Raw genomic sequence first — 15,186 nt, forward strand, 5'->3', positions numbered from 1 at the left:
ACAGGCAATGCTCCACAGCCACCTCTGCAGCCCCCAGCCCAGCTCCTGAGGGACCAAATGAGCCCAAGTCCCCCCTGGGGGAAGGGCCCAGGGAGACCAAGGGGTATTGAAGGCTGACCACAAGGCAAGCACACATCTTGAGTCGACCTCCTCTTGGAATTTCCACCTGAACACTGCTGGAATCCAGGATTTGGAAGCTGTGTGTATGCTTCTCTGTATCGTTTTTGACTTTCTCTCTGTGTCTTCTTCTAATACCCTCCTCTTGCAAATTTTGATTAACTTAAAATTGAATGAGCTAAGAGTTTGTGAAGTTGAATGTGCCAAGGTAATGCTTTGGGAAGTGTTTTCTGCTAATGGAATGTGGCAGTAAACCTTTGGCCCAGGTCCTCTAATTTTCTAAAATTGCCAGTAAATGCTGTTTGGTTCTTTTGCGCTCCTGAGAATCTCTTGTTGGTCCGTCTCCAGGGAGTCCAACTCAGAGGACACAAGCAATTGTATTTCCTTTTAAATGTCTCCTTGAGAGAGTTGTTTGGGGGATGGGAGTCAGGGCTTGTCTGTCCTGCTTGGCTCAGCCCAGGCATGGCTTTCCCAGCCACATTCCACACTCCATTTCCCAGCTGGAGCCACTGCTGCCTCTGAGTTGTGCTGCCCCAGCCCCAGGGAAACTCTCCTTGTCTGCCCATTCCCCCACGATCTCTGGGCAGGGATGGCCTCAGTGGGGGCTGCTGACATCCTCAGCAACTTGGAGGCTGCTGCTGGATTTCACTGCTGCAGAGGCTTGTTCAGCCGTCAGCTCTTCAGTGCAGGAATTCAGTGTCCCAGGGCTCATCAACATTCTGAACACTTTAACAAGCCAAGCCCCTGGCGACAATGTGATGTAATTTCCAAACCTTTTGTGGTTAATTCAACACATTTCATAAGTGTATTCAAAGTGAAGATATTGTATTTACAAAGACAGTGAGAAATATTTGTTTTAGGTCCTGTTTAAGTTTTTTTCCCCTGTTAATGCATTGACATGTGCAATCTCCAATTGACACCGAATCCAAGTATCACCTAATGCAGTTTGAATAGATATGAAAATCAAGACCCTTCATGGCTGACAATCAATCAGATTCTGTCCCTACCCCCACCCCACCATTTCCCCCATCCAAGCCCTGGCACTCAGAGCAGCCTTGTGCAAATCTGAGCTTCCTCCAGCCCAGGCTGCACCTGCAGCTTTCAGCTCCTTGGCTCCAACTCCCACCTGCTTTCCTTGGAGAAGGAGCGGCCCGAGATGCAGAGGGAAGTTCATTTATTGTCAGCCAACAAAGCCAAGGCAAGGCACAGCTCCATCAAATGCAAAAGTCATTCCTCTGCTGGGCTCTGCCCTGCACTTGATCCCCACAGCCTCTCCTGTTTACTTCATCCCTCATTTGCAGGGATTTTGTGGGACAAGGGAGCTCTGCTCTGGCTACGGAGAGCGGTCTAAGTGCAGCCCTGGAGTGGGAACCACAACTCAGCAGGTTTGTGTCCTTTGAGGGTTAGGAACTGGTGAGACTCAGAGGCACAGAAATGTATCTCTTCATGGCACACATAAAGATGTGACCATGATAAAATTTAATAAACACCAAAACCCTTCCCTCTTCTCCTTGTGACATTCCAGCAACATATAACATGTCCACCATCCACGAGGGATTTCCGTACAGAAAGGATTTTAGACAAAGACATCTTAGTTGTAGTTTTAGGTCACTCTTGTTCCAGTCTGAAACAGGGCCCAGCATAGAGCCAGGATCATCAGAGATCTTAGGTGTGTGATGGAATTCAATGCCTTCCCCATCCCGCAGCAGCCCTGCATTTCCCTCCTGCAGCCTTGGTATCAAGCACAGCCATGGAGACTCTTTGGGCTCTGGACTGTTGCTGCAGCGCCCAAGGGCAGCTGAGCTCTGCCTTTGGCAGAGTCAGGCCTGGCCAGTGCAGGCCATGCTCAGCAATTGTTTGTGTGAGCCTGGCCTTGCTGTCTGCCCCTGCCTGCTGCCTGCGTGGCCCCTTTGTGGCCCTGTGCTGGCCCAGCCATGGTGGCCCAGCCCCTGTGCAGGCCCAGCCCAGGCCAGGAGCATTGCGGCTGGGAATGGCCCCTGTGCCGTGGTGCCCACAGCAGCCTTGGGGCTCTGTGCCCCATGGCCTCCCTGCTGGGCAGCCTCTGCCAGCTCCTGCAGAGCCCCTGGCACCTGTGGGGCTGCACAGACAGCCCTGCTCTGGGCTCTGCCAGCCTCTGGGCCAGCAGAGAGGCAGCCAGGGCTGGCCATGGCCCTGAACAGGCCCTGAGCCCCGCAGGAGGATGGAGCTGGGCCACAGCCAAACTCAGCCCAGGCCAAAGCTGGGCTCAGTAGCCAGGGCTGCCAACACATGGGGACAGAGGCTGGCGCTGGCAAATGTCCTGGGCCCCCTCCCTGCTCTGTCCATGCCTCCAAGGACACAGAGCAGCCTTCTCTCTGGGCCACTTGCCTGTTTGCAATGCCTTGCACAGGTGCTGGCCCTGCCCCACAAGGCCTGACCTGAGTCCTGCCCCTGCACGCTCAGCCAGGCTGAGATGGACACTGATGGTTTCTGGGCGCGGCTCTCTGAGCCTACCCAGCTCCCTGCAAGCTCTGCCAGCTGCCCTGAGCTCTGGGCAGCACCAAGGGCCGCTCCCCAGCCCAGCCCAGCCGGCTCTGGCCCCACAGCTCTGCTCAGGCCAGGCTGCTCTGGGCACTGCCCCACGGCCTCAGCCCCTGGCAAGGGCACAGCAGCAGCTGCAGCTGCCACAGGACTCAGCCCCAGCCATGGGGAAGGTGTTGGCCAAGGCCAAAGGAGGCTCCCTGGCTGCCCTGCTCCCCTCTGCCTGAGGTGCTGAGAGCTCTGCAGCCCCTGCTGCCATCCCATCTGCCCAGGGCAGCACAAGAGCCCCGGCCTTGGGGCCCTCAAGAGCTGCTCCTGCCCCAGGCCCAGGGCCCATGCCAAAGCTGGGGCAGCCACAAAGCTGTGCCCATTCCTGTTCATTGCTGCTCTGATTAGGATGGCTCCTCAGCCACTTGGAGGTTGATGATGAATTTTAATACTCCAGAGGCCCCTTCATTCTTGAGATCTTCAATTAAGGAATTCAGTAAAAACGGGTCATAAACATTTGTTCTAAAACACCCGAAGAATAAAAGCCTCAAAGAGTTATCTAAATGTTCAATTCTACTGTGGTTAACTAAAAAAATTTCCAAAGTGTAATCAAATTGAATGTACACTATTGAGAACAATGCAAAAAGAACTGTTTTGTCCTCTTTATTTTCCGGTTTATAAATAGATATCAACAATGTCAAATTTATATGGACCCCCAACACCTTCTAACGCAGCCTGAAGGGATAGGAAAATCAAGACTCTACATGGCTGACAATCAATCAGATTTTGTCCCTACCCCCGCTCCACCATTTCCCTCATCCAACCCCTGGCATTCCTATGGATCAAGAATAGTTTGGCCAGCAGGAACAGGGCAGTGAATCTTCCTCTGTGCTCAGCACTGGTTGGGCAGCACCTCCAGTGCTGTCCGATTCTAGGCTCCCTTGGGTGGGCAATAGAAAGAAATTTGTAGCAGGAAGAGTAAAGTAAGCAAAGCTGAAGCCAAGGAAATGCTCAGAGCAGTTTTGGGGTAGCTGCCAGGCAGCCCTGGCTCTGAGCAACAGCATCTGCAGTGGGACTCCCACTGATGGGAACAAACTCCCAGCTGATGGGAACAAACTTTCTGGCTGACTGCAGAGGCCAGGACAAAGCTGAGTGGTTTCCCTGGTGTCCCCCAGCCCTTGCTGGCCCCAGGGGCTGATGGAATTTGTGCTCCCTCAGGTTCATGTCTGCACACAAACAGCATGGGGGTGCTCCTGCCTGCTCTGTGCAATGCAAACAGGGGCTGCTGAGCCAGTGCTGCCGTGTCTGTGCCTGCAAGGATGGGGCACCTGTGTGAGCTGGGGGAGAGACCAGGGCTGCAGAGGGGGGATGTTGTTGGCAGCTCCATGAGGGCACTCTGGGACGCTGCCCTGGGCTGTGCAGCGCACTGGGGATGGATCAGCCCCTGCTCTGCTGGTCCTTCCCATCTGCCCCAGGGCCCTTGCAGAGCCCCAGCCATGCTGTTTGCCCTCAGCCTGCCCACGGCCAGGCTGGGGCTGCTCACGGGGGTTTTCTGTGCTGAGCATTGGCCTGGGCATGTTGTTGAGAGAGCCTGGGCAAGGAGCCTGGAGCCCCCAGGCCCTGGGCTGAGGCGTCAGCGCTGCCCCAGCAGTGCCCATGGCCTGTCTCTGCTGCAGCCCCAGCACTGCCACCCCCAGGGCTGTACCCGGCCCTGAGAGCACTCAGGCCCTACAGCAACACCAGGGCCACCAGGGCAGCGGGGCAGGGCCACGGCAGCAGCTCTGGCAACACCAAGTGCTGCTGCTGCTGGGCACAGCTGCTGGGCCAGCACTGATCTGCCCCCAGTAGACATTGCTGCTGCAGCTCCAGAGAAGGGAACAAAAGGGCAGAAAAGTTCTGCCATTTTCTGCTGAAAATTTTGTTGGTAGAGATCATCATTTCATTTAAGGGCACCAAGAACACAGCCCCTCATTGCCACAGTCTGTGGCCACAGGGATGGTGGAGAGGATCAAAATGACCAATGGAACAAACAATGACATTTCTTTTTGGACAATAAGAAAAAAGTAAAACAAAGGTAAAGAAACTCTAAAATGAAACCAAGAAGAAGTATCAAAGATTACTTTTATTACAAGCGATTTGCGAACACTGGCCAGCAGCTTAATGTTCCTGAAACCATCTAGTCATCAGTGTCCACACTGCAGCCTTGAGCTCCTGGTTCCTCAGGCTGTAGATGAGGGGGTTCAGGGCTGGAGGCACCACCGAGTACAGAAATGACAGGGCCAGATCCAGTGATGGGGAGGACATGGAGGGGGGCTTCAGGTAGGCAAATGTGCCAGTGCTGAGGAACAGGGAGACCACGGCCAGGTGAGGGAGGCAGGTGGAAAAGGCTTTGTGCCGTCCCTGCTCAGAGGGGATCCTCAGCACAGCCCTTAAGATCTGTACATAGGTAAAAACAATGAACACAAAACAACCCAATGATAAACAGGCACTAACAGCAAGCAGCCCAAATTCCCTGAGGTGGGATTTGGAGCAGGAGAGCTTGAGGATCTGGGGGATTTCACAGAAGAACTGGCCCAGGGCATTGCCATGGCACAAGGGCAGGGAAAATGTATTGGCTGTCTGCAGCAGAGCATTGAGAAAGGCACTGGCCCAGGCAGCTGCTGCCATGTGGGCACAAGCTCTGCTGCCCAGGAGGGTCCCATAGTGCAGGGGTTTGCAGATGGACACATAGCGGTCATAGCACATGATGGTCAGGAGGCAAAACTCTGTTGCAAGAAAAAAGAAAATCAGAAAGACCTGAGCAACACATCCTTTGTAGGAGATGTTCCTGGTGTCCCAGAGGGAATTGTGCATGGCTTTGGGGACAGTGGTGCAGATGGAGCCCAGGTCAGTGAGGGCCAAGTTGAGCAGGAAGAAGAACATGGGTGTGTGCAGGTGGTGGCTGCAGGCTACGGCGCTGATGATGAGGCCGTTGCCCAGGAGGGCAGCCAGGGAGATGCCCAGCAAAAGGCAGAAGTGCAGGAGCTGCAGCTGCCGCGTGTCTGCCAATGCCAGCAGGAGGAAGTGCCTGATGGAGCTGCTGTTGGACATTTGCTCTGGCTGCACATGGGCACCTGTTCATGAAGAAAGGACAGCAAAGATTTAGAGGAGATGCCTGTCACCAAAATCAAATCTATTTCCTATATACCCTCCCCTGGAACACACACACACACACACATACACACACACACACACACACACACACACACTCTCTCTCTCTCTCTCTCTCTCTTTTATTTATAGGAGTTCTGGGGTTCTTTTAAAAAGCTTCCCCCTATCTCTGCTGCTGTTCTTGGATATCAGAAAGCCTCAGAATATCTGTTGCCCCCAGGGAAACAGAGTGCGTTCTGTGAGGCAAAGTGATGACTGGAGAGTGAGGGTAGATGGTCTCCCATTCTGACCTGTTTAGAGTTTCTCTGGGCTTTAATCTTTCTCAGGTGGAGGGGGGGTCACCTTCCAATGATTCCCCTAAAATGTCACCCGGCACAGCTGAGAGCAGATGGATCCAACACAGGCCAGCTCCACATTTGTAGCAAGGGACTCACATTGCTCATTCCACCAACCCAGAAGCATTTTCAGTGTCACAGCACCTCTGCCTCTCCCCATCAATCTTATAACTCAGAGATGCTCTAGGACAGGTTTGCACCCTGAATTGAAGCTCCCAGCTTGGACTGAAGTCTCAGAGAGACTTCCAAGTGTTCTTATGATGACATTGGATGAGGGAGATGCAGCTCCTTCCCTGGCTGCACTGAGAGCATTGCCCAGAGCCGGGCACTGGGGACAGCGTCACCCTGAGTCAGCTGTGCTCCCTGCTAGAGCCCCCAGGGCTGGGCAGCTGCTCCCAGCCCTGTGCTCTGCAGAGGGAACTGGGCCCGTGTGGGATCTCAGCACCTTAGGACTGAGGTGCAGAGTGACCAAGACCACCCTTGGGGGGCTCGGGAGTCCTGGGATGTTGCCAGAAGTGTCTGGTGGTTGGACTTTGATCCTACACAGGAGACGACACCTGTATGAGGATGGGAGGATTTCACTGGGGTGAATGGTGAAGGGATAAGTTAGTTAGAGTGAAACACAGGGTTTAAGATTTCTGTACAGGGGGGTCTAAAGAAGTAAGATGGAGGAATTGGGGCGTGTCCTGTCCTTCTTCTTCTTCTTGGCCTCCATCTTCTGTGGTGATGTTGGCGCTTTGGGATTGGTTATTACTAAAAGTGCACTGGTTAATGAGGGTAAAAGGTATCGGGGAAAAATTATAAATATTGTATACGTAATTTTGAGTATAAAGATAGGTGACCGCCCCAGGGGCTCTCAGTGTGCTCATGGCTGGCTGCTGTGCAGACCTCTGTCGGGCCAAGAGAAAATCTTTTAGATAAACAATTAATAAACACCAAGACCGAGAAAAGATCTGAAGCCTTTTCTCGTCCTTTGAAGCACGGGCTGTCCAAGACCACCCCGGGCCTTTCCATGGTCATCTAAACAGCCGAGAAACCGAGAGACCCAGGTCTGCAGAGCTGCCCCACGGCTCTGCTACAGCTCTGCCTGCCCAGGAGAGGCTGCACGCCTTGGAGCCCCGGCCCCGAGGGCAGAGGTTTGGCTGGGGACAGAGGAGGGAGGGGGCTTGTTCAGAGGGAGGGGCTGCACTGGAGAGGATCCTGTGGACATCTCTAAACTCTCCCTGCCACAGCAATTCTGGGTTTTGTTTTCTCTCATTGCCTGATCTTCTCTCTGCTTTCTGCATATTTCCCTGCTGGAGGTTTTTCCCTGTGCCTGATCTCTCCCTGCCAGCACTCAAAGACCCCAAATCTCTGTCCACTCTCTTTGGCCTGACAGAACCCTGCCTGTTTGCAGGACACTGGCTGAGGGATCTTCTGTTTGCAGCTTGGAGAAAGGACAGCTCAGACTGAGCCTGATGGCTCCAGCAAAGGTGATGCTGGTGCTGTCCATGGGCAGAGTGGCTGAAAGCACATTAGGATCTCCTGTGAACCTATTGATCACTAAAAGTAACAGTTTGGATTACTCAGGCACTTGTCAAAATTCCTAATAAATATTTCATATTCAGACCTTAATATTATATGCCCCCTCCCTGCCATTCTCCAATAGTACGAAACTGAATACAAAGTCTTAGGAAATTTCCTCATCTTAATCAAAATCATTGTATTAGAAATATTTTATGACTGATCAGAAATCCTCAACATATCAGAGCTTCATGAGCATTTCACCTCCCCTGCACCGGAAATACTCAGAGTTGTACTCACAGAGCCTGTAGGCATTGGTATGTTTCAGCTCTTCGAGATGGCTCCAGGAGCTGCAGCTGCATTGTCCTGCAGCCAGAGGTTCCTGTGCCAAGGGCTGGCAGTGATTCTGCCCCAGACACTTCTCAGCACCTTCCCAGCCCTGACTGATTGAAGATCTCTGTGCCTCTGTGCTATCCGCACAGGGGCTGCAGGCAGTGTCCCAGCCCTGCTGGGCTGGAAGAAGAGCTGCTCATCAAGAGAAATGTGCTTTTGAAGCTCTGCTTGGTTACCAGGAGCTGCCTCTGTGCCAGGAGCCCAGCCCAGCTCAGCAGCACAGACTCAGCACAAGGATTTTAATGAGCCTCTGGGGCTTTGTGCTCAGGCCCTGAACATCACTCCCTGAGAGGGAGCTGAAGAAACCTCTCCAGAACTCCTAGGCAGAATCCAACTCTAAAGTTTCTTGGATTTTAATGGGTCCCACTGAAGGACACAACTGAGAAATTGTCCCCAGGCCCCAGGCATAGCAGAGAATTGGAGGCAGTGCTGACAGGTGGGGACAAAGAGAAGCCAAGTCTTGGTGCCCTGGGGCACAGCAGGGTCTATGCCACCAAGGGCTGTGAAGAGACACCTTGTCCTGAGGCACTGGGGCCTCCTGGCACAGCCCCAGCCAGGCTGGGCACTGTCAGCCCCTTTTCCTACCGTCAGCATCCCCCCCTAGCCCACATCCCAGTGGCCTCAAGGATCTGCTGGAAGGAGTCCCTGGGGAGCCTTGCTCAGCAATGGGCCTGGGGGCTCCTTCATGCTCCCTGCAGGGACTGCAGGTTTTTCAAAGGACTTTAGGTTTGGCTTTTGCCTTGGAGTCTCTGAGAGATTTGTGGAATGATGGCCTCCAATTATCAGCTGTACTTCTTCCCTTGAGATTCTTAGTCACTAGCAACATTCAGTGGGGCTCATTAATGCTTCAAGGTACTTTAGTTATTTTAAGGTACTTGGTGATTCCCTTTTGATACAGACTCTGTGAGATGTTTTTGCAATCATGGCCCCAATTATCTGCTTTAACAAGTCCCTTGAGAGCTTTGTACTGACACTCAGTGGGGCTCATTAATGCTTTGAGGTACTGAAGGTTTTTAAGGTACTTTGGATTTTCCTTTCTACACCTACTCTCTGAGAAGATTTTTCTGCTATCCTGGCCTCCAATTCTCTCTTCCAGGAGTCCATGGGGAGCCTGTGCCACGATGGACCTCAGTGGGACCCATTCATGCCTTGAGACACTTTGGGGTTTTCTTCTGACTTTGACTCCTGGAAAGGTTTGTGCAATCTCCTTTCAGGCCCTGATGTTGAAGGGCTCAGCTCCAAATGCACCATAGGGGTCATTAGGATCAAGCAAGTCCTGAAAAGTCATGGCTCTGCCTTGATTTCCCTTTGGTCTTTTCCTATTCATCACGAAGTTTTCCTTTTACAGTTATGGAGACATATTTCAATGAGCTTCTAACAAATGTGCAATCCTATTTTAAAGATTGTATTTTAATAATGTTCTCTTTTGAGAAGAGGTTATTGCAGCATTCTGTGCTTCATATTGATGTAGGGCCACTCCTAAGGAGGTCTGGCCAGGTCAGAGAAGTTGTACCTTTAAGCTGACCCAGTGTGGACAACCTTTCCTCACATTCCCTAACCCCTTGTGAGAAATCATTTTCACTTTCAAAAATTTAAGTGGTTTATTAAGACCTTATCAAACTACAACCGAAGGGTCTTGATTTTCATATCCTTGATATGAAATGAGTTCCCTGGTCTGAATCAATAATATTTGCCGTCCCATATTGGGGAATAATTGATTCCAGAAGTGTTTTACTCACAGCATTGGCACTGGCTTTCACAGTGGGTACCAGCTCTACCCAATGAGTCATGTGATCTACTATCACTGGCAAAAACTTCCTCCGTTGTACCTGGGGGAGCTCAGTAAAGTCTACTTGGATGTTTTGAAAGGGTATTAAGGCTAGTTCTCAACCTCCTCTGGGTGTTTTCCTCATGATTTTCTTATTCGCTTGTTGACATATCATACGCTGTTTAATTACTTGCTTAGCTATTCTGAAAATTCCTATGCAGCCCTAATCCCTTAGAAATTGATCACTTAGCACTTGTGTACACCAATGTGTTGTTCCACATATGCCTTCTAGCATTTTACTGGCAAGGTGTTTATTCAACGTTTGCCTCCCATCTGCGAATCTCCACTTCCCTTCGTTATCTTTCTTGGCTCCTATTTTAAGGAGTTCTTCCTCTTCTGTCCCACTGAATACAGGGATTTTTTGCATTTCTCTCATGGGTGCTAATACTGTTATTAGCTTTTCTGTCTCTGATTCAGTTGCATTTTAAGCTTCTAAATCAGCTAAATTGTTCCCTCATGCCCGCTGAGTTGCTCCTTTTTATGTCCTTTAACATTTACCACTGCTACTTCCTCTGGTAATTGTAAGGTTTCTAACACTTTAATCAGTCCCTTTGCTTTGAATTTAATAGCCCCCTCTCTTCCCAAAATTTTCCAAAGATATGCAAAATATGCCAAAAGCATATTTTCAGTCTGTATCTATTGTTCCCCTTTTCTGTGCTAATATTTCCAGAGCTCATTTTAGGACATACAGCTCCCACACTTGGGCTGACCAGTTGGAAGGTGACTTTCTCTTTTCTATGGCCACTAACCCTTCATGCACTATAGTGTACCCCAATACCCTGTGCCCCTTTATTACCCAGGAAGATCCATCGAGGTACAATCATTTTCCACCTTGGAGTGGTTGATCTGTTAGGTTCTCTTCTACTCTAGTTTGATGGTTTATAACCTCTAGGCAATTATGTATTAGTTTCTCATCTATTTCTCCATACAAAAACTGGGCAGGGTTGAGTTGGTTACTCACAATTACCTCTAAACCATTTTGTATTAAGATGTCTTCATACTTAAGAACTCAGGAGTCAGTGAGCGATTTCTCAGCCTTTTGGCTCAGGATACTCCTTACTGAGTTTGGGATATATATCTTCAGTTTTCCCCCAAAAGTGTAATTTTTTACTTTCTGCTATGAGTAGGGCAGTCACTGCCACAGCCTGAATGCAGCTCGGCCACCCCTGGCTGACAGGGTCTAGTAATTCTGATAAATAGGCCACTGGTTTCCTGGATCCTCCCCAGTCCTGGGCTAATATTCCATGTGCTACCCCTTTTTCTATAGCCACAAGCAATAGAAAGGTTTGTCTGAGGCAGGAAGACTCAGTGCTTGTGCACTGACTAATTTTCGCTTTAAAGCTTCAAACTTTTGTTCATCGTCTTTTCCCCACCTAATCTCTTCTTCAACTAACTTTTCATACAAGAACCAGATGGCCTGCATGTAGCCTTCAATCCATAGCCTACAATATCCCAACAGGCCTAAAAATCTTCTGACTTTCCTCTTAGTTTTTGGTCATGGCAGTGAGACTATCCCCATAATTCTCTCAGGGTTCAGCTGCCAGCTCCCTTGACAAATCACATGTCCTAGGAATTTTACTTCCTACTCTACAAATTGTAGTTTCCCTTTTGATACCCAAAGTCCCTGATCCCCCAGAAAATTTAACAATACTATAGTGGATTCCCAAATTTCTTTTTCTTCCTGTCCTGAGAAAAGCAAATAATTTACATATTGGATGAGCTTTAACTCGGGTTTAATGGAAAAGAGTTGTAGTTCTTCTCTCAAGGCTTGACTGAAGAGGTTTGGGAATTCAGAAACCCCTTGGGGTAAACTTGTCCACCAAACCTGTTGCTTCCTCCCAGAACTGAGGTCCTTCCATTCAAAGGTAAATATATCCCACTTTCCTCTGCCGGTGAGCACACCCAAAAAGCATCTTTTAGGTCTATCACACTAAACCACTGGGATGTTACTCAGTACTGTAGAGGGGTTAGGCACTACTGGGTACCGATTCACTGTTCTTTTGTTCACTTCTCTCAAATCTTGAACAAGCCTGTAAGTCCCATCTGACTTCTTTACGGGTAATGTGGGTGTGTTATGGGGGGACATCCATGGTTCTAAGGTCCTGTCCTCAAGTAAGTCCTGGATCAGTGGCTGCAGCACTCATCTCCCTTCCAGGGAGAGTGGATATTGTAATACCCGAACTGGATGGTTCTCATTAACTATTCTATTACTATAGGTTTCATGTTCAATTTACCTTGTTCTTTTGGTTTTGCCGAGAATTCATCTCATGAATTTTGTCCTCATGTTCTTCCCTTAATTGGAGAAGCCTAACTACCATTTTCCCTTCCTCTGGAAGCATTCCAATGTGAAACTGCACCTGTAAATCCCCTCCTGATAAATTTCACCCTGCTTCTGGAATTAACAGAATATCCCCAATTCCTATTTTGTTTGTTCCTTCAAACTTTATTTGCTTTATAACTGAGGCTTTGAACCCTTCCCCTTTAGCACCTACTACTCGCACAGTATCTTTACCTTTTTTGCCCCCCTTTGGGATTCTACAAACACAAGTTCTTTCAGCCCCTGTGTCTACTAAGAATTCAAATTCTTCCTCCTGGGGATCTATTTTTAAAGTTATCAAGGGTTCCTGATGGTATCCTGTCCCCAGGAGGTAGACCCCCTGCCACCCCTAGTCTCCCACTTCTCCTTTTTGCTCAATCTCATAGACCCTCAGCTCCTTTTCCTTGTGGGGGCAATTCTTTCTGATATGCCCACTCTCTTTACAGTAAAACCAAACTGGTCAAAGGTTCCCCTGTTTCCCAAACTCTCCTTTTTGTGCCCAGACCCAAGGAGCTGCATCCCCCCTCCATCTATCTTCCTGCACTCTGAATCCTCCTATCTTACCAGGGTTGTTCTTTACATGCTGGTTTCCTTCCCTAATGGCAGTTACCATTACTTTGGCTTTTGCCTTGGCCTTCTCTTAGTCCCTTTTTACATACACCTTCTGTGCTTCCCTTAAAAGTTTCTCTAACCTCCTTTCTTTCCAGCCATCTAACTTTTCTAACTTTCTCCTATATCTGGCCAGGTATGAGTGACAAAATTTATCTTCAGTAAGATCTGTCTGGCCACTGTGTCAGGATCAACTCCTGAATACTGCCTTATATTTTTCCTCAACCTTTCTAAACCCTCTGTGGGGGTTTCTTCCCTCTTTTGCTGCTCATTGAGAACCTCATAGGCATTTGGGCATTTTGGTCAAGTGGAGCTGCTTCTTTGATGCCTCTTATAATCAATGTTCCATATTCCTCCATGTCTTGCCTACCCCCAGTGCTGTTGTGGTCCCAGGTGGCGTTCACTATGGGCATTTTCAGATAGATGTAGAAGGAGGGGTAGCATATGGAGTACTAGCCCCAGGTGGTCCTTGCACATCCTCCCTTTCCCATATCTATATCCCAGCTTCGCAGATCATCTGTCTTCTGGTGTGAATAGCATGGTCATTATTGATTGCACCTCTTCCCATGTATAAATATTGGGCCCCAGAAACTGATCTAACTGTTCCACTAATCCAGTGAGGTCCTCTAGTAATCTTTTCAATTATTTCTTGAACATTCTCACATCAGAAGAACTGAGAGGCACGATTACAAATCTAATTCCTCCCTGCATCCCACACAGGGGTACACATTCCCTCAGGGAATATAATCCCACTGCTTGGTTCCCATCCCCTGATCTGCTTTCCTCTCATTGTGCCACCCTGTTTCTGGTGTTTTGACTAGGCCCATCAGGGGTAAGGGAGGTGCATCTGGGGCTATTGGAGTTGGAGGGGCTAAGTGTTCTAATGGGTCACATTCTTTATTTTCTGATACCTTAAACATGCTCACCTTTGAGGGTGAACTCTCCCCCTCCCAGCAGGCAGGGTAGTCACTCTCTTCCTGATTGGTCTCTTAGCTCTTACATGGATGTTTAATGCCTGACACATCCATCCTTTGTCTGACCCATATCTCAGCCAGTATACATTTCCCTTCTGATCCATTCTACCATGCAATACCAGAGATAAGGATGAGCTCAAAATGAGCTCATTTTTAGCTCATCCTTATCTGTGGTATTTGGGTCATATTTCCACCGGGCTAGTTTCCTTCCCAGTGGGCTATCTGGGGATATACCTATTGGTACCTCTTCAATTTCTACTCCTCCCCTTGGGGATTCTCTATTTGCCCACAGTCCCATCCTGACTGGCTGATCACAGGCCCTGCTCTGGCAGAGCCCACCTTTCCAACCACAGGCCCTCCGGAGAGAGCCTGCCTCTCTCAGAAAGGAAAAGGGAAGGGGGAGTGGGAAAAAAAGAAACAAAGAAAAGAGGAAAGAGAATAAAAGGGGAGAGAGAGATAAACCAAAAAACTGTACTTCTCTTTTAACAAGTAAAAGTAAAAAAAATCTTACAATCCAGGGGCTTCCATATCACTGGATTGGTCCCTGCCCTTCCTCTCCTCAGTTCAATGCTCTGGTGCCATGGTCGCACTTTGCTCCCTGTCCCACCTGGCTCAGCTTGGCTGTGGCCTGCCCCGGCCCAATTCCCCTCAGTAGCTGCAGTCCCACCCCTGGGCCAACCTGGCTCAGCTTTGGCAGCTCCGCAGGGCCTGATTCGACTATGCGGCTTCCATCCAACTGCTGACTCAACTTGATTCAGCTTCGGTGGCTCCGCTCACCACAATTCAATTCAGAGGCTCAGCCTGCCCCAGTTCAGGAGTTCCTGCTCCTGGCCAGACTCGGCTCAGCCTCAGCAGCTCTGCCTGCCCCGATTTGGCTCGGCTCAGCAGCCGGCCCAGCCTGACCCCCTCGGTTTGGCAGCTCTGCCCTGACGTGACTTGGCTTGGTGGCCGGACTGCCCCGACCCCCTTGTCTCGGCAGCACATGAACTGCTGCACCGGCTCCTGGATGATCCCCTGCAGCAAACCCCTCGGCAGTCAGCCCACTCCAGCCCGGCTTCGGCTGGCCCTGGAAATTACAGCGCTGGCTGCACCCCAGAGGCTGCCCCCGCTCTGAGCGATGCACGAGCCACCGCACCATTTGAAGCTCACCGGCTCTCTTGGTGTGCTCTGGATGGGAATCCCGCTGTGGGTCCCCAATGGGTGAACCCAGTTCCCAAGTCCCCACAAACCCTTCAATCCTACATGTCCTCTCGGCCATGGGGTCCTTGTCTATGGGATCCCCACTTTCCTCCCTCCCATGCGTCACGCTGTTCCTTTTTTCTTTCTACCATTCAATATCCTGACACTTAAGGGACCAAGATGGATCCAGGATATTACTAATGTGAAGCTCACTTTCATACACTGGAATTACAGAGTCACAGTCTGGCCAAAAGAGTTATGTGGATGGTGCTC

The 15,186-nt window shown here is 50.0% G+C and overlaps 1 protein-coding gene across 1 annotated transcript; it reads right to left on the bottom strand.

The window, feature by feature from the left end:
- Positions 1–1,720: 1,720 nt before the first annotated feature.
- On the bottom strand, positions 1,721–5,334 carry LOC134434132 (olfactory receptor 14J1-like; the record flags this gene model as incomplete). The annotated part of the gene is made up of 2 exons (XM_063182824.1): positions 1,721–1,741; positions 4,873–5,334. Coding segments are annotated over 2 exons (483 nt in total), but the record flags the coding sequence as incomplete, so codon positions are not given.
- Between the last annotated feature and the right edge of the window lie 9,852 nt (positions 5,335–15,186).

This window comes from Melospiza melodia, unplaced genomic scaffold (genome assembly GCF_035770615.1).
Source record: "Melospiza melodia melodia isolate bMelMel2 unplaced genomic scaffold, bMelMel2.pri scaffold_32, whole genome shotgun sequence".
NCBI classification, from domain to species: domain Eukaryota; kingdom Metazoa; phylum Chordata; class Aves; order Passeriformes; family Passerellidae; genus Melospiza; species Melospiza melodia.